This window comes from Pongo abelii, chromosome 19 (genome assembly GCF_028885655.2).
Source record: "Pongo abelii isolate AG06213 chromosome 19, NHGRI_mPonAbe1-v2.0_pri, whole genome shotgun sequence".
Classification (NCBI taxonomy): domain Eukaryota; kingdom Metazoa; phylum Chordata; class Mammalia; order Primates; family Hominidae; genus Pongo; species Pongo abelii.
In genome coordinates this window covers 71,990,696-72,011,482 of record NC_072004.2, presented here as the reverse complement: position 1 = coordinate 72,011,482, position 20,787 = coordinate 71,990,696, and the positions used below count along the sequence as shown (strand labels likewise).

General features: G+C 55.7%; 1 protein-coding gene across 5 annotated transcripts; it reads left to right on the top strand.

Annotated features, from left to right (window-relative positions):
- The first annotated feature begins 8,057 nt into the window (after positions 1–8,057).
- On the top strand, positions 8,058–19,966 carry HAP1 (huntingtin associated protein 1). 5 transcript variants are annotated; one of them, XR_010137994.1, is made up of 13 exons: positions 8,058–8,316; positions 9,666–9,745; positions 10,440–10,556; positions 10,667–10,821; positions 11,003–11,108; positions 11,187–11,253; positions 14,322–14,452; positions 14,829–14,903; positions 15,519–15,610; positions 16,776–16,814; positions 17,516–17,904; positions 18,255–18,693; positions 19,119–19,208. XR_010137994.1 is itself a non-coding variant. In XM_063718210.1 (13 exons), the coding sequence occupies exons 1-13, from the start codon at positions 8,133–8,135 to the stop codon at positions 19,326–19,328; spliced, it is 1,500 nt and encodes a 499-aa protein (XP_063574280.1). In that variant the 5' UTR covers positions 8,058–8,132; the 3' UTR covers positions 19,329–19,966. The 5 variants fall into 5 exon arrangements, 4 of the variants coding, with proteins under 4 accessions (XP_063574280.1, XP_063574277.1, XP_063574278.1 ...); XM_063718210.1 differs by having other exon boundaries at positions 17,873–17,904; positions 18,255–18,466; positions 19,119–19,966; XM_063718207.1 differs by having other exon boundaries at positions 18,255–18,466; positions 19,119–19,966.
- The last annotated feature ends 821 nt before the right edge of the window (positions 19,967–20,787 follow it).

Genomic DNA, 20,787 nt, shown 5'->3' with positions numbered 1-20,787 from the left:
CTCTGTTCTTGATGCTGTAGCTTTTGGTCAACCTGAGACCTCTACACACGGGAGAGTGTAAATAGCCACCTGCAAGGCAGCCCAAGGCTCTCCTGTAGCCCAATGGGCGTGATGTGGTTGGAGAAGGCAAAGGATGCTCTGGGCTTCCTGGAGGAGGGTTTGGGGAGAGCTGGGCCTCGAGGAAGCGCCTGGGGTCAGGGTGTTGCCTGCTCTCCTAGTTTGCTAAGTTATCTGTCTAGTATTTATTGAGCGCTCAAGCTTGCTAGCCTGCACCAGGCTCTGGAACGCACAGATGAAGACTGCCAACCCCTGCCTTGAGTGGGGCCCACAGGTGAGAAATCAGTGTTTATAGCCCAGGTCAAAGAAAGAGACAGACACATAGAGGAGAGGAACGTTTACTTATGAGGAGTAAAGGGAGTTCCTTTTCAGAAGGCCTGGCGGGGCAGATACAAAACACGGCAAGGATGTGAAGGAAAGCCTGACGTTATCCGTTCTGCCACAGGAACCACAACGATTTCACTACCTTATCACAAAGGTCACGACTTAGCTTTAGGAATAGGCTTATTTTTTGTTAGGGAGTTCAGATTTATTTGTTTGTTTCTTTGTTTATTTATTTGTGACAAGGTCGTGCTCTGTCATCCAGGCTGGAGTGCAGTGGCGGGAACACGGCTCACTGCAGCCTTGACCTCCTGGGCTCAAGCTATCCTCCTGCCTCAGCCCCCGCAAGTAGCTGGGACTACAGGCGTGCACAATCATGCCCATCTAATTTATGTATTTTTTGTAGAGACAGGGTTTCACCATGTTGCCTGGGCCAGTCTCAAACTCCTGGGCTTAAGCAATCTGCCTGCCTTGGCCTCCCAAAGTGCTGGATTACAGGTGTGAGCCACCGCGCCCAGCCAGGACTCCAGGTTTATGATGAAAACTCAGTCTTTCTTATTTTGAAGACTGGAACCAGTCAGGATGATTCTGTTATTTCGGATTTATGTCAGAGTACAAGTGTTTCCCTCTGAGCCCATCAATCATGGGCCAAGGCAGCCTCAGATACTAAAAGCTGGGCACAGAAGCCCTTCTTGCTTTTGCCCCAGTGTGTGGAAGGCTGGGTTAGAGGGAAGCACATTGGATCCGGGAGGCAGGGACCCAGATCCAGCCAGGTTAGATCAGGAAAGGCTCCCAAGACTGGGTGGCGTCTGAGCTGAGGCTTGAAGAAGGAAGAGCGGACATAGCGTCTGCAAAGGCACATGGTATTTGTCCCTCCTTTATCTCCATCCTCTGGCAGGATTCCTCCAGAGGCCATGGGGACAGATGCCCACTGTGGGCATCTAAATTATAAGACCTAACAGTTGGCTCGTAAGTGCTATTATGTGGAAGCAAATCCAGTGAGCATAGGCAGCCCCTGGGTATGGGAGAGGGAGGGTTGCCCAGCTTCTTCTCTGAACTAGGAGGCTGTGAACAGCACATGGGCTGTTGGTAAGACAAGCCTTTGTGATCTTCCCTCCCTGATACTTCCTGGCTGTGTGGCCTTGGATAAGTTGCTTAACCTCTCTGGGCTTCTGTTTTTCATCTATAACACAGTAATTTTTTTTCCTTCCGGTGATGATAAAATGAAATATATCCAAAATCCGTATGGCACCTAGTCAGGTCTCAGTGAATGTGTATTTATCCCTCTGTCTCTATCCCCAACCCCAAAAATTGTCCCTGGAAGGGCTCAGAGCCTGGACATGGACACAGGGATGAGAAGGAATTGTTGACTCTGGGGACAGAGGTCAGGGGGCGAAGGGCTCCTTGGTGTTATCCCTGAGCCTGGAGGTAGCTCAGGGAGGCCAAAGGGCCAGAGAACATCCTTCTAGGCTCGCCACCACCTGGTATTGCCTGTCCAGGAGGCTGGACGCAGCTGATGGTCCTGCCCTCCTCACAGAGGGTGCTGTGGTCCCCCCACTCCCAGCTGCTTCCCGCGGAGCCTCCCAGGTCAGGGTACTGCCGACCTGCTGGACCCAACTCCCTATCAGGCCAGCCCAGGCCTCCTGCTCTGGTCCCTGGGGAAAGGAGCGGGGCTGGGCTGAGGGCTCTAGGGAAGAAGTGGGCACCTGGCTGTGCTGAGGGTCACTCCCTGGGGATCTGTGACTTACGTCCTGGCCCGTCTCCACCCTCTCCCACAGGTGCCCCGGAGGGTTCCTGGTGGGGCTCACCTGTGCCAGGGGATGTGGAGCCCTGGTTTTGGAGTCCAGAGTCCTAGGATCTCACCCTTACCAGAAGTCACTTCCCCAGGGCGATTACCACTCCCGCCGTCCATACCCAGAGAATCCACTGATGTGTTCATTCAACAAATATTTATTGGACGCTTCATTAGAGTCCTGAGAATACAAAAGTGAGCAAAACAGATACTGCTCTCATTGTTACTAAATAGATCATCTTGTCAATGACATCATCTTACCCTGTGAGCGGGCAGAGTTGGGAGAGAATGCCAGGGGAGGGGAGGACACAGAGAGGCCCGATCTGGCACAGGGGACCTAACACAGGTGAGCCCCACCAGGGAGGGCTTCTCGGAGGAGGAGTCAGACATCAGAACCAAGAGCAGGAGTGAGCCTGTGTGGGAGGCGGGGCCTTCCTCCAGGATAGGAGCCCCCGGGTGGGGAAGAACTTCGGAGTGGGGGTCAGTACTCTCCACCTGAGGTCCCAGCCACCTCAGCCCCTTGCCCTCGCCCCGGCACTTGCTTTCTGTCCTTTCTCTCCTTGCCTTTCTCCCTTTCGGTCCTGGCCAGCAGCAGGGCCGTGGAAGACAGCAAGCAGAGGGCTCAGGCCCCCAGCTGCCCCCAGCACCTCGTTACCTCCTTGCTCCAGGCCAGAGGGGCTCAGTGGCCCAGGAGTTGGGCTGCAGTCTTTAAGAAGAGGAGAAAAGTTAAAGGGAGCCAGGCGTGGTGGCTCACGCCTATAATCCCAGCACTTTGGGAGGCCGAGGCTAGGTGGATCACTTGAGGTCCGGAGTTCGAGACCAACCTGGGCAAAATGGTGAAACCCTGTCTTTACTAAAAATACAAAAAACTGGCTGGGCGTGGTGGCTCACGCCTGTAATCCCAGCACTTTGAGAGGCCAAGGCGGGCGGATCATGAGGTCAAGAGATTGAGACCATCCTGGCCAACATGGTGAAACCCCGTCTCTACTAAAAATACAAAAATTAGATGGGTATGGTGGCATGTGCCTGTAGTCCCAGCTACTCGGGAGGCTGAGGCAGGAGAATCGCTTGAACCCAGGAGGCAGAGGCTGCAGTGAGCTGAGATCATGCCACTCAACTCCAGCCTGGGTGACAGAGTGAGACTCCCTCTCAAAAAAACAAAAAGAAAAGTTAAAGGGGAACCCCTGAGGGCCTAGGCCCTCAAGCCCTCCATTCTCCGCTGATGTAAGGAGGGACTGTACCTGGGCGTTGGGGTGGGGGTGAGGGCTATGGCGGCCACTGCCTAGTTCTGGATGGGAAGGCCTGGATCAGAGATGGGGGAGGGCCCCCAGAAGGCCTGCAGGAGACAGCAGGACTGCGGTGGGGGTGAGGAGGTCTCCCCTGTCCCTAGTTCAGGGTGCCCCTCCACCCTGCTCCCCTGCAGAAAGTAACCCCGGTACCTGGCCACCCCCAGGTCCCTGGCACCGACCCTTAGGGGCTCTTTCTATGACCTACCCTGTTCCAGGTGTTTTTTTCCAGGGTCAGCCCAGGGGAGGGGGCAGGAGGAGGGGCCTGAGCCACCTGTGTGCTGCCCACGGCTGGGCACTGGAGTGAATGTGCCCCAGGTTCAGGGGGGTGTGCACAATTAGGTGGTGGGTGGTCTGGCTTTGCAGCCTGGCAAGTCTTCTGCACCCTCCCATCCTCTTTCGGATCCATGGGTGCACACTGGGAAGGGAGGGCAGGAGGCCGAGGGTCTTTGCTGTGTTTGATTTCTCCCCCTGCACCCTCCCATCCTCTTTCGGATCCATGGGTGCACACTGGGAGGGAGGGCAGGAGGCCGAGGGTCTTTGCTGTGTCTGATTTCTCCCCCTAGACCAGAAGCAGGAGAGGGAGGGGGCGGTGGACAGAGGAAAACCACTCAAGAGGCCTGGATCAGAGACCACCCCAGGTCTCCTGGACAGCCCTAGGCCATGGAAAGGCAGATATCTGTCAGCCAAGCCAAAATGCTTACTTCCAGAATGACGGGCCCCGAGCCCTGGTTTCTCCATTTGTAAAATGGAGTCACTGTTCCTACTCCACCTGCTGTGGGGCGACTGAGCCTGTAGGTGAGGAAGCCACGTGGGGAGGTATACAGGCTGACATTGCCCTCTGGTGGCCGTAGCCAGAGTTGCTGGCTGCCAGTGCACTGACCTAGAGGGTGTGGTCAGCTGGGGGAGCTTTCAGGGTCTCCTAACTTCATCTCTGTCTTCTCCATCCCACTGCCTCTGCCTTCTTCCCTGTCAAACTCTCCAGGGGGTTCCCAGGGCTTCTTCCTCATGGGCCAGAAACAATTTAATTCAGCAGGAGTGTAATAGGCTTCTTCTGTATGCCCTGTTCTGTGCTTGGTGGTTGGGGCTGCAGAGATGTCCAAGGCACAGAGAGACAGTCCAGGAAGCTGGGCTGTGGGAGGACCACTCGGCAGAGCCTATGGAGCTGCAGCCTCACGGAAGCCTGGGCTGTGCCGATGCCCGAACAGCCACCTCCTCATGTTCTTCAACCTCACTGTCATAGCAAACCCTGGGGTTGTGTGTCTCCTTCAAGCTTTCTGCTGACAAAGAAACCATAGAAAACATGCAGACTTTGGGCCAGGCACGGTGGCTCATGCCTGTAATCCCAGCACTTTGGGAGACCAAGGGGGAGGTGGATCACATGAGGTCGGGAGTTCGAGACCAGCCTGACCAACATGGAGAAACCCCGTTTCTACTAAAAAGACAAAATTAGCTGGGCGTGGTGACGCATGTTATTGGGGAGGCTGAGGCAGGAGAATTGCTTGAACACGGGAGGTAAAGGATGCGGTGAGCCGAGATCGTGCCATTGTACTCCAGCCTGGGGCAACAAGAGCGAAACTTCGTCTCAAAAAAACAAAAAAAAGAAAGAAAGAAAGAAAATAAAACATGCAGACTTTGAACAAGGAGGAGAACGGGTTATGTTATGAAAGTTCCTCCATTTCCAGAATTATTCTGGGAGATATGCTCTCTTTTCTGCACCTGTTTTCTCCTCCCTGAGGGAACATTTCCATCAGCATGTAAACATATTGTCCTCTCTCCCATCTTCAAAACACACTCCCCAGCACTCATGTCCTCCTTCAGCTCCTGTGCCCTTTTCCAGCTCTCCTTTGTTGCAGATTTCTTCAATATAGTTTTCTATACTGTCTCCTTCCTTCCTTCCTTCCTTCCTTCCTTCCTTCCTTCCTTCCTTCCTTCCTTCCTTCCTTCCTTCCTTCCTTCCTTCCTTCCCTCCCTCCCTCCCTCCCTCCCTCCCTCCCTCCCTCCCTCCCTGCTTCCTTCCTTCCTTCCGACAGGGTCTTGCTCTGTCACCCAGGCTGGAGTGCAGCCTCCACCTGTGCTCAGGTGATCCTCCCACCTCAGCCCCTGAAGTAGTACAGGTATGCACCACCATGCCCAGCTATTTTTTTTTTTTTTTTTTTTTTTGAGACGGAGTTTAGCTCTTGTTGCCCAGGCTGGAGTGCAATAGCGCAATCTCGGCTCACTGCAACCTCCGCCTCCTGGGTTCAAGAGATTCTCCTGCCTCAGCCTCCCGAGTACCTGGGATTACAGGCACCCGCCACCATGCTCAACTAATTTTTTGTATTTTTAGTAGAGATGGGGTTTCACTATGTTGGCCAGGTTGGTATCGAACTCCTGACCTCAGGCAATCCACCCGCCTAGGCTTCCCAAAGTGCTGGGATTACAGGTGTAAGTCACTGCGCCCAGCCAATTTTTGTATTTTTTTGTAGCGAAAGGGTTTTGCCATGTTATCCAGGTTGGCCTCAAATTCCTGAGCTCAAGCAATTCACCCTCCTAAGCCTCCCAAAGTGATGGGATTATAGGTGTGAGCCACAGCGCCTAGTCTTCTTTCTGTTTTCATTTTGTTACCTCTTGTTATTTCCTCACTCCTCTTTGGTCTCTCTCACCCCCACTACCAAGACCACTCTTTTTTTTTTTTCTTTTTTTTTTTTGAGACAGTCTTGCTCTGTTGTCTGGGCTGGAGTGCAGTGGTGCAATCTCGGCTCACCGAAACTTCTGCCTCCTGGGTTCAAGCAATTCTCCTGCCTCAGCCTTCCGAGTAGCTGGGCTTACAGGCTTGTTCCACCACACTGAGCTAATTTTTGTATTTTAGTAGAGATGGGGTTTCACTATGTTGGCCAGGTTGGTCTCGAACTCCTGACCTCAGGTGATCCACCCGCCTTGGCCTCCCAAAGTGCTGGGATTACAGGTGTGAGCCACTGTGCCTGGCCCCGCAAGACCGCTCTTGCCGAGGCCATGACCCCAGTTTGCCAAGCTGAGTCTCTGTCCTCAGTCTTCGCCTGGCCCAACAGCACCACCCAACACAGGTGGCCACTCTCTACGTGAAACATTTTCTTTACTTTCTAGGACCCAGCTTTCCTGGTTTTCCTCTACTTCACTGCCCCACTCATCCTAGTCTTCCTTTTGATGCCTCCTCCTCCTCTTTCTGCTCTCTGAATCCTAGGGGGGTTAGTCCTGGGCGCTCTTATCTGTCTTCTCTCAGTCTCTCGGGGATCTCACCCAGTCTCATAGCTTTAAATTGTCATCAAAGAACAATGATTCCTACATTTAAATCTCCAGCCCGGTCTCTCCCCTAGCAGATTTATACATCTAATTGTCTACCCAACATTTCCAGTAGGATACTTTAAAAAAAAAGTATTTTTATTTATTTATTTATTTTGAGGGGGAGTCTCGCTCTGTAGCTCCAGCTGGAGTGCACTGGCACAATCTCAGTTCACCGCAACCTCTACCTTCCAGGTTCAAGCAATTCTCCTGCCTCAGCCTCTTGAGTAGCTGGGACTACAGGCACACACCACCATGCCCGGATAATTTTTGTATTTTTAGTAGAGACAGGGTTTCACCAGGTGGCCAGGCTTGTCTGGAACTCCTGACCTCAGGTGATTCGCCTGCCCCGGCCTCCCAAAGTGCTGGGATTACAGGCGTGAGCCACTGAGCCCGGCCACAGGGAGACTTTTAAGTGGCGTCTCCCAAGGAGAACAGGGGTTCGCCAGCGAGGCAAGAGGAGGGCAAAGCGAATTAGGGTTGGAGGTGAAGAACAGTTAATCCAATCAAATGGAAGTTGTCGAGTGGCGCGAGCACTGGGGTGTGAGCGCGAGGGTCAGGGTTGCAGCGCCAGGCAGGGTTGCAGCATGTTGGAAGCGCACTGGAGTTTGGAATGTCTCTCCCAGTCAACCGGGAAAGACGCAGCGCTGCCCTAATGCATTGGCCACCCCAGACCGTAGGCACAACGTTGGGTTTGCAGCTTCTACACCAGTGAAGGCACCCGAAACCCCGGCGCGGCAGCTGGGGAGGGGCTGCCCCCAGCCTGGGACCCGCGAGTACTTGGGCAGCCGTGGCTTTGGGCAGAACCATTCTCCGGAGATGGAGAGGGGAGAAGAAATCTTTCGCTCCCATCCCAACTCGGAGCCATCCGGAACCTGCACTCGCCCTTCTTGCCCTCCTTTTCTTACTGTGCTCTGTTCCGTCACCACTAGCTCCCCTCCCGCGCGGCTCTGAGTCCCGCTTGCCACTAGTTGCTTCTCGGCAGCCCCCACCCCTACGCGTGGTCCGGCCCGGCGGCTGGCTCAGGTTATAAAGGTCCCGCCACAGCATCGGACAGCGGACTCGAGATGCGTCCGAAGGGATCGGGCTAGGGCTGCGCGGGGAGCCGGCCGGGACCCGGACCCGGACCCGGGTTCGGACCCGGGGACCCAGCAGCACCCACCTGTGCACCTTCGCCCTCAGCCAGTCCCGCTCCGGAGCCCTCTGCGCAGCCGCAGGCACGGGGCACTGGACAGAGAGCAGGATCCCGAGCCGCCTCTGGATTCCAGTTCCTCTCGGAAGTCCGCACCGGAGCTTGCCCGGCCTCCGAGGCTGGAGCCAAGGCAGGAGCCCGGCGCCCGTCCGCATTCTCGGCCATCCAAGGGGATGTCCGGTCTATGCCCGACAATTCGGACGCGCCGTGGACCCGCTTCGTATTCCAAGGGCCGTTTGGTTCCCGGGCCACTGGCCTGGGGACTGGAAAGGCAGCGGGCATCTGGAAGACGCCAGCCGCCTACATTGGCCAGCGACCCGGGATGTCCGGCCCTGAGCGCGCCGCCTTTATTCGGGAGCTGGAGGAAGGTAAACCGGGCCCCCGGGTTCCTGGACTGGGTGGGGACTGGGGCAACTCCAGGGAGGAAGTGGCCCCATCGGGTCCAGGCGCCCCGCCCCCCCGGCACTCAGTGTCACCCGTCCACCACCCCCGCGATGTCACTGCGGCGTCTGTCTGGTCGCCCCTTGTCCATCTCCTCCGCTCTTGTACCCTGGTTTGTGCCCGTGAGTCAGGTCCTGGGGCCTGCGCGCTCGCCCACCCACCTCCACGCGCCTCTTGCTGCGGCAGATCTGCACCCCCTCAGCGCCCCTCTCCTGGGTCTACCGCAGTGCCAGGAGAGGGGCGGGGGGCTGCGGGAGGGCGCTGTCCCGCGCGCTCTGAGCCTGCGCTGGCCGACAGGGCTTGCGTGCGATGGAGGGGTGGGTGGGCGGGCGGAGGGGGAAGTTTTGCCCACTTTTTGGTTGCGAGTATGGGGGCAAGGTCGCGCTCTTCTCCTGCCCCTTCTCTCTCGTATCCTCCTGCGGGTCGGGGGAGATCTCTGGATTGGGCCTAGAGGCTCGAGTGTCTCCTAATCTGGTGAAGTCTTCCTCCTGTCCTCTGCACACGCAACAGGTGCAGGGTGAGTGGCTGCGTCTGTTTGTATGACCCAGGAGACTCCATTGCACTGCCTTCTGGGTAGGGGGTGATGAGCCAGTCTGACTGAGGCTGTTCTTCCCCTGGCTGTCTCCATTCTAGGCGCCAGGGACCCAGGTGTCCGGAGAGCCCAGTTTCTGAGCCTGGAGGACTGTGACCCCCTTACCTCAGGCTCCTCCAGGGGTTAAAAAAAAAAAAAAAAAAAAAGGCCGGGCGGGGTGGCTCACGCCTGTAATCCCAGCCAGCACTTTGGCAGGCCGAGGCGGGCGGATCACGAGGTCAGGAGTTCGAGACCAGCCTGGCCAACATGGTGAAACCCCGTCTCTACTAAAAATACAAAAATAAGCTGGGCGTGGTGGCGGGCGTGTATAACCCCAGCTACTCGGAAGGTTGAGGTAGGAGAATTGCTTGAATCCGGGAGGCAGACGTTGCAGTGAGCCGAGATCTCGCCATTGTACTCCAGCCTGGGGGACAAGAGTGAGACTTTGTCTCAAAAAGAAACCAAAAAAAGAAACAAAAAAACCCCAAAAACCCCGTCCACTTGGCCCTGGGAGCAGGGAAGGGAGTGTTGAGTGCCGAGGGGTAAGGGGAGGATGTGGGGGGCAGGAGGGGAGCCCAGTCTTCTCTCCCGATGACCCTTGTTGGAGAACTGACGATAGGATGGGAAACAGCTGGTTGCTGGTAGCATCTGCTCCTTTTTCCTGACCTGGCTGGGCCTTTTCTCCCCACCTGCCGCCTCCTGCAGCACTGTGTCCTAACGTACCTCCGCCAGTCAAAAAGATCACCCAGGAAGACGTCAAAGTGATGTTATATTTGCTGGAGGAGGTGTGTACTGCCTTCCTGATCCAGGCAGGCCCTTATTCTAGTTTTGTCCTGTAGGGGTGGGGGTCTTGTTTATTTCCTGATTGGCAGTCTCTCTGGGGGCCCAGGTAAGGGTCCTTCTTTTCTTTTTTTTTTTTTTTGGGATGGAGTCTCGCTCTGTCGCCCAGGCTGGAGTGCAGTGGCGTGATCTTGGCTCACTGTAAGCTCTGCCTCCTGGGTTCACGCCATTCTCCTGCCTCAGCCTCCCGAGAGTAGCTGGGACTACAGGTGCGCGCCACCGCGCCCAGCTAATTTTTTGTACTTTTAGTAGAGACGGGGTTTCACAGTGTTAGCCAGGATAGTCTCGATCTCCTGACCTTGTGATCCGCCCGCCTCGGCCTCCCAAAGTGCTGGGATTACAGGCATGAGCCACCGCACCCTGCCGGTAAGGGTCCTTCTTATGGAAGATAGGTCGTTGTGGGATGTTCAGGCTGGAAGAGCTCTCAGAGCCAATCTGGTCTGATCTTCTTTTTCCATGAGGGGAAACTGAGCCAGGTTCCACAGTGGGTTAATGGCAGACTCTGGTCTGGTACCCTAGAGAACTAGGGGATGGGGAAGATTCTCTTAGGGGCCTAGCCTCCCTCTGACCCCTGTGTCCCCCCCAGCTTCTCCCACCTGTCTGGGAGAGCATTACCTATGGGTGATGGTCCTTCTGCAGAGAAAGAGGGACCTGAACACTACAGCTTGCATCGGCCAGTCCCTGGTGAAACAGAACAGTGTTTTGATGGAGGAGAACAGCAAGCTGGAAGCCCTGCTGGGCTCCGCCAAGGAGGAGGTAACTGGGTGGGGAGGAGAGGATGGGGACCAATCTACGCCCACCTCATGCCAGGACCCTCTCCCGTCCCTGCCCACTCCCAAACCATGGCTCCTCTCTCTTCCTGCCAGATTTTACACCTCAGACACCAGGTGAACTTGCGGGATGACCTCCTCCAGCTCTACTCAGATTCTGATGAGGAGGATGAGGATGAAGAAGAGGAGGAGGAAGAAGAGGAAGCAGAGGAAGACCAACAGCATGCTCATCCCTGTGATGCCCCTAAGCTGTGAGTTCCTGCCTTTGCACCTGCGAGTCCTTTCTCTGAGCCTCAATTTCCTCATTTGTTAAGAGGGACACAGGTGATGTGCTTGCTGGCAGGGTTGCTGGAACTAATTGAGAACACTGCCCTTAGCCCTGGTGGGGAGGCCCACTCCCTGCACCCTGACTTCCATTCCTCTTTCCCCTAGGATTTCGCAGGAGGCATTGCTGCACCAGCACCACTGCCCACAGCTGGAAGCCTTGCAGGAGAAGCTGAGGCTGCTGGAGGAGGAGAATCATCAGCTGAGAGAAGAGGTGAGAATGGGGGAGGAGGGTGTCCCCCCTAGCAGGGGGTGTTGACTTCCCTGTCCCTTCCTCTTTGCCTCCCTCCAGGCCTCTCAACTCGACACCCTTGAGGATGAGGAACAGGTGCTCATTCTGGAGTGTGTGGAGCAGTTTTGTACGTAATGTTGTCACTCGGGGTGGGTGTTGTTCTAAGGAGCAGAGAAAAGAACTCAAGATGCGGAGTATGGAGATCCAAGTTTAAGTCCCAGATCTGGTACTCCTAGCTGTGTGAACTTGGACACATTCCTTGACCTCTCTGAACCTTTGTCTTTAGAATGGGGATTAATTTTCTCAGCCCCACTGATCTCTCCAGGGTTTATGAAGATTGAGTGTCAACAGCTGAGGAAGTACTTTGTGCAAACTATAAAGAGCTATACAGAAATTGTGGGTCTCAGGCCAGGCGTGGTGGCTCATGCCTGTAATCCCAACACTTTGGGAGGCTGAGGCGGGTGGATCACCTGAAGTCAGGAGTTTGAGACCAGCCTGGCCAACATGGAGAAACCCTGTCTCTACTAAAAATACAAAAATTAGCCAGATGCGGTGGCACAAGCCTGTAGTCCCAGCTCCTTGGGAGGCTGAGGTGAGAGAATTGCTTGAACCTGGGAGGCAGAGGTTGCAGTGAGCCTAGATCGCGCCACTGCACCCCAGCCTGGGTGATAGAGCAATACTCCATCTCAAAAAAAAGAAAAAAAAAGTGGTGGGTCTTCTCCAAACCTGTCTCCTCTTATTTAGAGCAGGCAAGAGGGATCCATGAGCTGCCAGAGACCAGGCATGCAGGGCTGGGACAGTTCAGAGTCATGCACGGGGCAGTGGCTATGCCTGGAATCATCCTAGGCACTGTGTGTTTATGAAGATGAGTGAGGAGCAGTGTTTGTGCCTGAGGAGTTCAAGTGTAGCTGGTGAGATGCAGACGCAAAGTGGCAACAGCTGAACTCCTGCTGTTCCCTTTACCCCAGACCTGACCTTCCTTCCTGTTGGGTTCTGCAACTCCCTGAATGGCCCCACTGGTCCCCAGGCTACTGGAGTAGGAACTAGTCCCCAAGCTCTGTTGCTTTTACCTCCTAGGAATGGCTTAAGTCTTTTTCCGCCTCCCCACTCTGGCTGCCTCTAGCCCAGGATACCTCTTAAATGGTCGCACTGCCTCTGCTCGTGCCCTACCAGGAACTTCTGCACACAGCCTCAATGAGTTTTCTAAAACCAAACCTGGCCAGGTGCAGGGGCTCCCACCTGTGGTCCCAGCTACTCAGGAGGCTGAGGTGGGAGGATTGCTTGAGCCTGGGAATTCTGGGCTGTAGTACACTATGCCGATGGGGTCAGTATGGTCCAGGGAGTGGAGTACCACTGGGTTGCCTGAGGAGGGGTGAACTGGCTCAGGTCAGAAACAGAGCAGGTCAAAACTCCCATGCTGATCAGTAATAGGATCACGCCTATGAATAGCCACTGTACTCCAGCCCCAGCCTGGGAACCTGGCAAGACTTCATTTCTTTCTTTCTTTTCTTTTCTTTTTTTTTTTGAGATGGAGTACAGTGGTGCAATCTTGGCTCACTGCAACACCTGCCCCCTGGGTTCAAGTGATTCTCCTGCCTCAGCCTCCTGAGTAGCTGGGACTACTGGTGTGTGCCATCCACGCACGCCTGGCAAAATATTTTTTTTTTTTTTGAGACAGAGTCTCACTGTCTCCCAGGCTAGAGCAATGGCGTGATCTCGGCTCACTGCAACCTCCGCCTCCCAGGTTCAAGCGATTCTCCTGCCTCAGCCTCCTGAGTAGCTGGGATTACAGGCGCATGCTACTGTGCCCAGCTAATTTTTGTATTTTTAGTAGAGATGGGATTTCACCATGTTGGCCAGGTTGGTCTTGAATTCCTGACCTCAAGTGATCTGCCCGTCTTGGCCTCCCACAGTGCTAGGATTACAGATGTGAGCCACTGCGCCCGGCCAAGACCTTATTTCCTTTTCTTTTTTTGAGATGGAGGCTCGCTCTGTAACCCAGGCTGGAGTGCAGTGGTGCGGTCTTTGCTCACTGCAACCTCCACTTCCTGGGTTTAAGCGATTCTCCTGCCTCAGCCTCCCGAGTAGCTGGGATTACAGGCGTGTGCCACCACGCATGGCTAATTTTTGTATTTTTAGTAGAGATGGGGTTTCACCATGTTGGCCAGGCTGGCGTTGAACTCCTGACCTCAAGCGATCCATTCCCCTCAGCCTCCCAAAGTGCTGAGATTACAGGCGTGAGCCACTGTGACTGGCCCAAGACCTCATTTCTTAAAAAATAATTAGCCAGGTGTGGTGGCTCACCCCTGTAATCCCAGCACTTTGGGAGGTGGAGGCAGATGGATCTCTTGAGGTCAGGAGTTTGAGACCAGCCTGGCCAACATGGTGAAACCCCATCTCTACTAAAAATACAAAAATTAACCGGGCGTGGTGGCGCATGCCTGTAATCCCAGCTACTCGGGAGGCTGAGGCAGGAAAATCACTTGAACTCGGGAGGCAGTTACAGTGAGCCAAGATTGCACCATTGCACTCCTGCCTGGGCGACAAGAGATTCGGTCTCAAATAAATAAATAAATAAACCAACAAACCCAAGTCTGACCACGTCATTACCATGCCTTAAACTCCCAAATAGCTTTCCATTGGCCAAAGGATAAACCCCACCCCGTTGCCCACTGTTGTGGTCTGGCCCCTGTGCACTGTTCTGGGCCCTCCCCCTCCCAGGGTCTTATGATGGCCTCTGGGCCTTTCCAGTCAGCTTGGACCCATGTTTTTCCTTCTTTGCCTGGCTGAGCTTCACTCGCCCTGTGGTCTTAGCTTAGTGGTTCCTTTTCCCAGGAATCCTTCCTATACCTCGCAGGTCGGGTTGGGTGCCGTAGCTGTGATGCCCCTGCCCCGTACACCCTTGACATTTGCCCATCATGGCCTGAATGGTGCGTGATTGTTGTCTGTCTCCCCACCAACTTTACCTCAGTGTGGCGGCTGGGTCTTATTGACCACTCACCCCAGTGCCCTGCTCAGTATCAGTCAATGAACATTTCTTGAATGGAAGACCTGAGTGACGAATGCAAAATCCTGCGGGACCCGCTGGCACAGCGCAGTAGCCAAGGGTTGGGGAGACAGAGGCATCTGGGAGGGCCAGAGCTGGTCCCCGAAGGCCAGGGGAGCCAGGGCTGACCTGTCCTCTGCCCTCCCCAGCGGAGGCCAGCCAGCAGATGGCTGAGCTGTTGGAGGTGCTGGTGTTTAGGCTGGAAAACTATGAACGGCAGCAGCAGGAGGTCGCTTGGCTGCAGGCCCAGGTGCTGAAGCTACAGCAGCGCTGCCGGATGGTGAGTTGGGTGTGTGTGGAACCCTTTTGTCGTGGCCCCATGGGACGCTAGCTTCCTTCTCCCTGCCTCCACTCGGCTCCACCAGGCCCAAGGTCCCTTTCTGTGTCAGAGTCAGAGTTAGAGGAGACCTCAGAGAGCCCCTTATCTTGACCACTTGTTGTCTTAAGGAGGAGACCAAGGTCCAGAGAGGGTCCTGGAGTCTTCTAGGAAGCAGGCTGTGTGACTCCCCTGCCTTCTTTGCCCTCCTTCCGTGTGACTTCTCATTTCATGGGCTGCCAAAGACTCAGTGATGTGCCTGGGAAGACTTTCTGGAAGCAGGGGGTGCCCCGAGTGGGTAGGCCTCAGATGGGGGTTCACTGGTTTTGGGTCCTTCCAGTATGGGGCTGAGACTGAAAAGTTGCAGAAGCAGCTGGCTTCAGAGAAGGAAATCCAGATGCAGCTCCAGGAAGAGGTGAGTCTCCCTGCCGGCTCCTGCCCCCACCCTGGAGAGCTGCAGGCCCAGAGTGGGGACCCCAGGCCCTTGGAAGCTACCTGACTCTGGAGAGGACTAGCAGGAACTGAGTCTTGTCCCTTTCCATCCCCTCCATGCCTGGCACAACCCAGCAGGTGACAGTTCCATCAAGGTCTGAGTGGTGGAGTGCAGGGACCTGCCTTGGGTCCCCCATATAACACTTGGAGTCCAGAACCTGGGCCTCTGGCCTCAGCCTGAGAGCAGATAGGCAGGAGTGCTGGACTGGGTGTGCCTGGGTCCCAGCAGAGCCTGTGGGTGGGTTCCCAGCTGCAGAACCTGCGGGAGAGGTACATGGATTGTGGGGGCATGCTGATTGAGGCGCAGGAGGAGGTGAAGACCCTCCACCAGCAACCCCCAGCGTCCACTGGGTCTGCCACCCATTACCCGTACAGTGTGCCTCTGGTGAGGACCCTCCCCTAGCTGCCCACTTTTCTACGTCTGTACCTGTGTCTCAGCTTTGGTGGCTGATTGAGATCCTAGTTCCCTTCTGTGCCTGAGCCTATGGGTGGGATTTCTGTGGGGGTCCTTTGGTAACATCTGTTCTCTCCACCATAGGAGACTCTTCCTGGTTTCCAGGAGATGCTGGCTGAGGAGCTCAGAATGTCTCTAAGGAGGATGATCTCAGACCCTGTGTATTTTATGGAAAGGTGCGTGGCTGGGGTCCTCCCCTGCCCCGTAGGCCATGACCTTTCCTGTAGTGGGGAGGGAGTTTGCCCTCACACTCTGACCTTCCATGCTTCCCTATACCCGCCTCGTTCACTGCATCAGCCCCTCCACTCATTGCTTCTCTATGAATATGGACCCATCACTTCCCCCTGAGGTACTTTCTTTTTTTGAGACGGAGTCTTGCTCTGTCACCCAAGCTGGAGTGCAATGGCATGATCTTGGCTCACTGCAACCTCTGCCTCCCAGGTTCAAGCAATTCTCCCGCTTCAGCCTCCCGAGTAGCTGGGATTACAGGTGTGTGCCATCACGCCTGGCTACTTTTTGTATTTTTAGTAGAGACATGGTTTCACCATGTTGGCCAGGCTGGTCTCAAGCTCCTGACCTCAGGTGATCTGCCCACCTCAGCCTCCCAAAGTGCTGGGATTACAGGCGTGAGCCACCGTGCCCAGCCTGAGGTTTTTTTTTGTTTTTTTTTTTTGAGACGAGTCTCACTCTGTCACCTGGACTGGAGTGCAGTGGCGAGATCTTGGCTCACTGCAACCTCCATCTCCTGGGTTCAAGCGAGTCTCCTGCCTCAGCCTTCCAAGTAGTTGGGACTATAGGCACGAGCCTGGCTAATTTTTTTTTTTTTTTTTTTTTTGAGATGGAGTCTTGTCTTGTTGTCCAGGTTGGCGTGATCTTGGCTTACTGCAACCTCCGCCTCCTGGGTTCAAGTGATTCTCCTGCCTCAGCCTCCTGAGTAACTGGGACTACAGGTGGCTGTCACCATGCCCGGCTAATTTTTGTATTTTTAGTAGAGATGGGCCAGTAGAGATGTTGGCCAGGCTAATCTCGAACTCCTGACCTTGTGATCCACCCGCCTGGGCCTCTCAAAGTGTTGGGATTACAGGCGTGAGCCACTGCACCTGGCCAAGCCCAGCTAATTTTTGTATTTTTAGTAGAGACGGGGTTTCACCATGTTGGCTAGGCTGATCTTGAACTCCTGACCTCAGGTGATCTGCCCACCTCGGCCTCCCAAAGTGCTGGAATTACAGGCGTGAGCCACTGCTCACGGCCACTACCTAAGGTTCTTCAGCTTGACCAAGCCCCAGGGACTGCAGTTTCGGCTTCCATTGTCTCATAATGAAGGTCCTTTTCTCTTTGAAGGAATTATGAGATGCCCAGAGGGGACACGTCCAGCCTAAGGTAAGCCTGCCAGGGGCTCCCCCACCACCTGCCCTCAGCTTTCAGCAGCCGGACAGCCACCTGCCTCTGGTTCTGCCACCCTGCAACTCCGGAGAAGGCCCTGCTATCTCGGCTGGCCGAGCTGAGAACTGTTCTGGGAAGGAGCTGCCCCCCTTTTCCTTCAAATCTTGCCCCCTGGGTGGCTGTCTGATTCCAGGCAGCTCTGAGTGGGGACTGAAGCTTTCTCTTCACCTGACCAGGGGCCGAGAGGTGACAGGCACTGGCTTAGGAGCTGGGAACACTTGGGACTAAGGCCCAGCATGGTCCCTTTCCTGACTGTGTCCTTGGGCAAGTCATTTGACCTGTCTGAGCCTGTCTAGAATGGATTTGTTCCTATGGCAAGGAGCTGTGGGGTGGGCTATGAAGGTTAAATCATGCAGGAGGGAGGCAGAAGTGGGTGTTAGCCCTGTTGGTGTCTTCTGTGCAGGGTCTGGGACATAAAGGAAGGTGGGGCCTATGCAGTGTTGGTGACCATTCTTCCTCCCTCCCACCAGGGGGATGGGCTGGGTGTTTGAAGCCTTGGAGTTGGTACCCAGCTCCCCTCTCCCCTGGCTGGGACAGAACCAGGAGGAACCATCAGGGTCTGTGTAGAAATGGGTAGGGGTGGGCCTAGGGTGTTGGACTTTCCAGCCCCTCAAAAGATGTCGCTATCTCCCGCCCAGGTATGATTTTCGCTACAGTGAGGATCGAGAGCAGGTGCAGGGGTTTGAGGCTGAGGAAGGGTTGATGCTGGCAGCGGATATTATGTGGGGGGAAGATTTCACGCCTGCGGAGGAGCTGGTGCCCGAGGAGGAGCTGGGGGCTGCCGAGAAGGTGCCAGCTGAGGAAGGGGTGATGGAAGAGGCAGAGCTGGTGTCAGAGGAGACCGAGGGCTGGGAGGAGGTGGAACCGGAGCTGGATGAGGCAACGCGGATGAGTGTGGTGACATCAGCCCTGGAGGCCAGCGGCTTGGGCCCTTCACACCTGGACATGAAGTATGTCCTCCAGCAGCTGGCCAACTGGCAAAATGCCCATTACAGGCGGCAGCTGAGGCGGAAGATGCTCCAGAAAGGTGAGTGCCCCCTCGGGGGCCTCCCTGCCGCCAGCCAGACAAGCTGCAGATCATCGTGCCTATGAAAAGAGAGGGTGGATAAGCTCCCTGAGTGCTCACCTGCCCCAGCCTGGCCCTACCCGGCGTGCTGATTTGCATGGATTTTGCATATCATTTGCATAGACCCTCCGATCCCCTTCAGTGGGAACCGTACTGTCAGTGCTCGTTTATGTGGCATTTGCTTAGGATTCCAGATCTCCACTTTTCTCCTGGGGGCTGGGCTGGGGGTCAGGGCTGGGACTGTGCCCCCACACTGCGCCTCAGCTTCCCATCTCTGCCCGCTTGTTTCCCCTGCCTCCTCTATCCCCCAGGCTCTCCAACCCTGCAGCAGTGGCAGCAGCAGTCAAAACAAACACGGGGCGGGGGCATGGGATTGTGGAGCAGCCCAGGGGCTGACCCAGGCTGGAGGACAGGGCCAGCCACCCTCCCATGGCCTGGGAGGAAGAGAGGCCTTCTGGGGCTGCCCAGGCTACGGGGACAAAGGCCTCCACCAGCAAGGGCCACAGTTGGAACAGTCCCCTGGGTGAGTCGGAAGGTGGGCTAGGGCCTCCTGCAGGGTTGGGGGGTGGAACAGGGTCTCCTCTCCCCAGCCAGAAACCCCAAAGTCTGGGAGCTGCACCTGCCGAGTGCAGGCCTTGTGAGCCCTGCCTCTTTAAGGAGCTGCAGGACGTGAAAGATGACCTCGTGACACTCATGCACAGCAGCCATTGCATGTGCATCAGCTCCCATCAGCCTCACTCCCTGTGGCAGGTGATGTGTCCCCATTGATTAGGTGAGGAGGGTGAGGCTTAGAGAGCTAAGGACACTTGTTCGGGGCCACACAGCCGGGGGTAGATCTGAGCCCGTCCTCTCTACTCCTGTGCTGTAGCACCTTCACTGGCCCATCCCTCTCGTCTAGTGCTGTCCTGGTACCTGCCCCAGCCTGTCCCCATTCTCATGGCCCTTTGGTCACTGCCAGGTGGAATAGCACTGGCTTCAGCAGGCCTGTCTTGTAAGCTTGTGCAGGTTATAAACTGAACCATGACCTTTATGGCGCATGCAGGGGGCAACCTGCATAATTATCAATGGCGACTTTCCGTGTCCTTCCGATACAGTTGATCAGACCCCTGCCCACTGCCCAAGCCAGGCCTGTGGTCATCAATGCCCCAGTTCACATCCATCTGCTTCTCTTCCAGGCTTTGCTGTTCCCCAGCAGCCTGCGGAGGCCCCACAGACAGCTTGAGGCCCCTCCTTCCGCTGCCTGGCCAAGCCCCACACCCGCAGACCCTCTTTCCCATCCTCTGAAATGGGACCCTGTGTCTGTCACCAGCCCACCCTCTGTGTTCATGAACCTGGGCTGGAGCTTGGGGACCCAAGCCTCCAACCTCTTCAGGGACAGGCGGTAGGAACCCCGGCCCTCGCTCTGCAGCTGGTGCAAAAGCTGTGGCTGCCAGGCCTGGGTCACACAGCAGCCCAGGGGGCAGGAGAAGCCCGGGAGAGGCCCACTGGCTACCAGACCCAGCCCTGAGCGGGGAACAGGGCCCAGCTTCCACCGGCAGGGAGTTGTGAGCACCCTCCCAACAATGTGCCCCTCACCCCTTGACGCCCATGCTAACGGTGGCCACCCCGGTTCTTGTTGACTTGAGAGACCTGGCCATCTTCCCTGTTCTTCATCCTTTCTTCTCAGTCCCTACTTACTGTTTGTAACCACAAGTGTCTCTATGCGTGGGTGGGTGAGGGCCCCTCTGCCCAGGGGTGTGTCTCCTCTCCCTCCCTCCTTCCCTCTTCTGCCAGTGGCCTGGGGGTGTCCAGGCTCCCACCCATGGCCCAGCCCCTCTCCCCTCCCTCTTGATCCCCGCTCCCTGCCCCTGGCTTCCTCTTCCATGTTCCGCCCTTTCCCACACCTTTGTTCCTCAGTAGCTGGGGGCTGGGACTCAGGCCTCCTGCAGGTGCCTGCCCCCCTTCACACAGCACCTCTCGATCTCCTATTGCTTGTCAGCCTGTGTGTGTGTGGTGCAGGAAATAAAGGATCTATGCGCTCCTGGCCCAGCCTCCGCCTGTCTCTCTAGGGAGTGTGTGTGTGCAGGCATGTGCGTGTGCACTTGGCAAGGCGAAGTTGTGGAGAAAGGGTGGATGCTAATATTGAAGGATATGCCAAGGACTTGTATTAAATACGCCGTTTAATCATAACAGCAGCTCCTGGAGGGTGGTGGGTGATGTGATAAGTGTCTGTCAGATGGAGAAACTCAGGCCAGAGTAGGTTAAGTGATGCTCTCACCAGCAGATCATGGCTAGTGTGGAGCTGGGATTTGAGCTCATGCTTCCCTGATCCTTTCACCCCAGAGACTGACTCAGTGGCCTGGCTGTGAAAGATAGGATGGGAGAGAGTCACCCACTGTCTTAGGGTGAAGTCCCCAGAGCAGACCTGGAACAGGGTTTAGGAACAAGTATAGTCGCCCTCCGTATCCTCAGGCTCTGCATCCTTGGACTCAACTAACCACAGATAGAAAATATTTGGGGGAGGCCGGGTGCAGTGGCTCATGCCTGTAATCCTAGCACTTTGGGAGGCCGAAGCGGGTGGATCACTTGAGGTCAGGAGTTCGAGACCAGCCTGGCCAACATGGTGAAACCCCGTCTCCACTAAAAATACAAAAATTAGCTGGGCGTGGTGGTGGGCGCCTGTAATCCCAGCTACTTGGGAGGCTGAGGCAGGAGGATCACCTGAACCCAGGAGGCAGAGGTTGCAGTGAGCGGAGATCATGCCACTGCGCTCCAGTCTGGGCAACAACAGAGCGAGACTCCATCTGAAAACACAAGAAAATATCTGGGGGAGGCCAGGCATGGTGGCTCATGCCTGTAATCCCA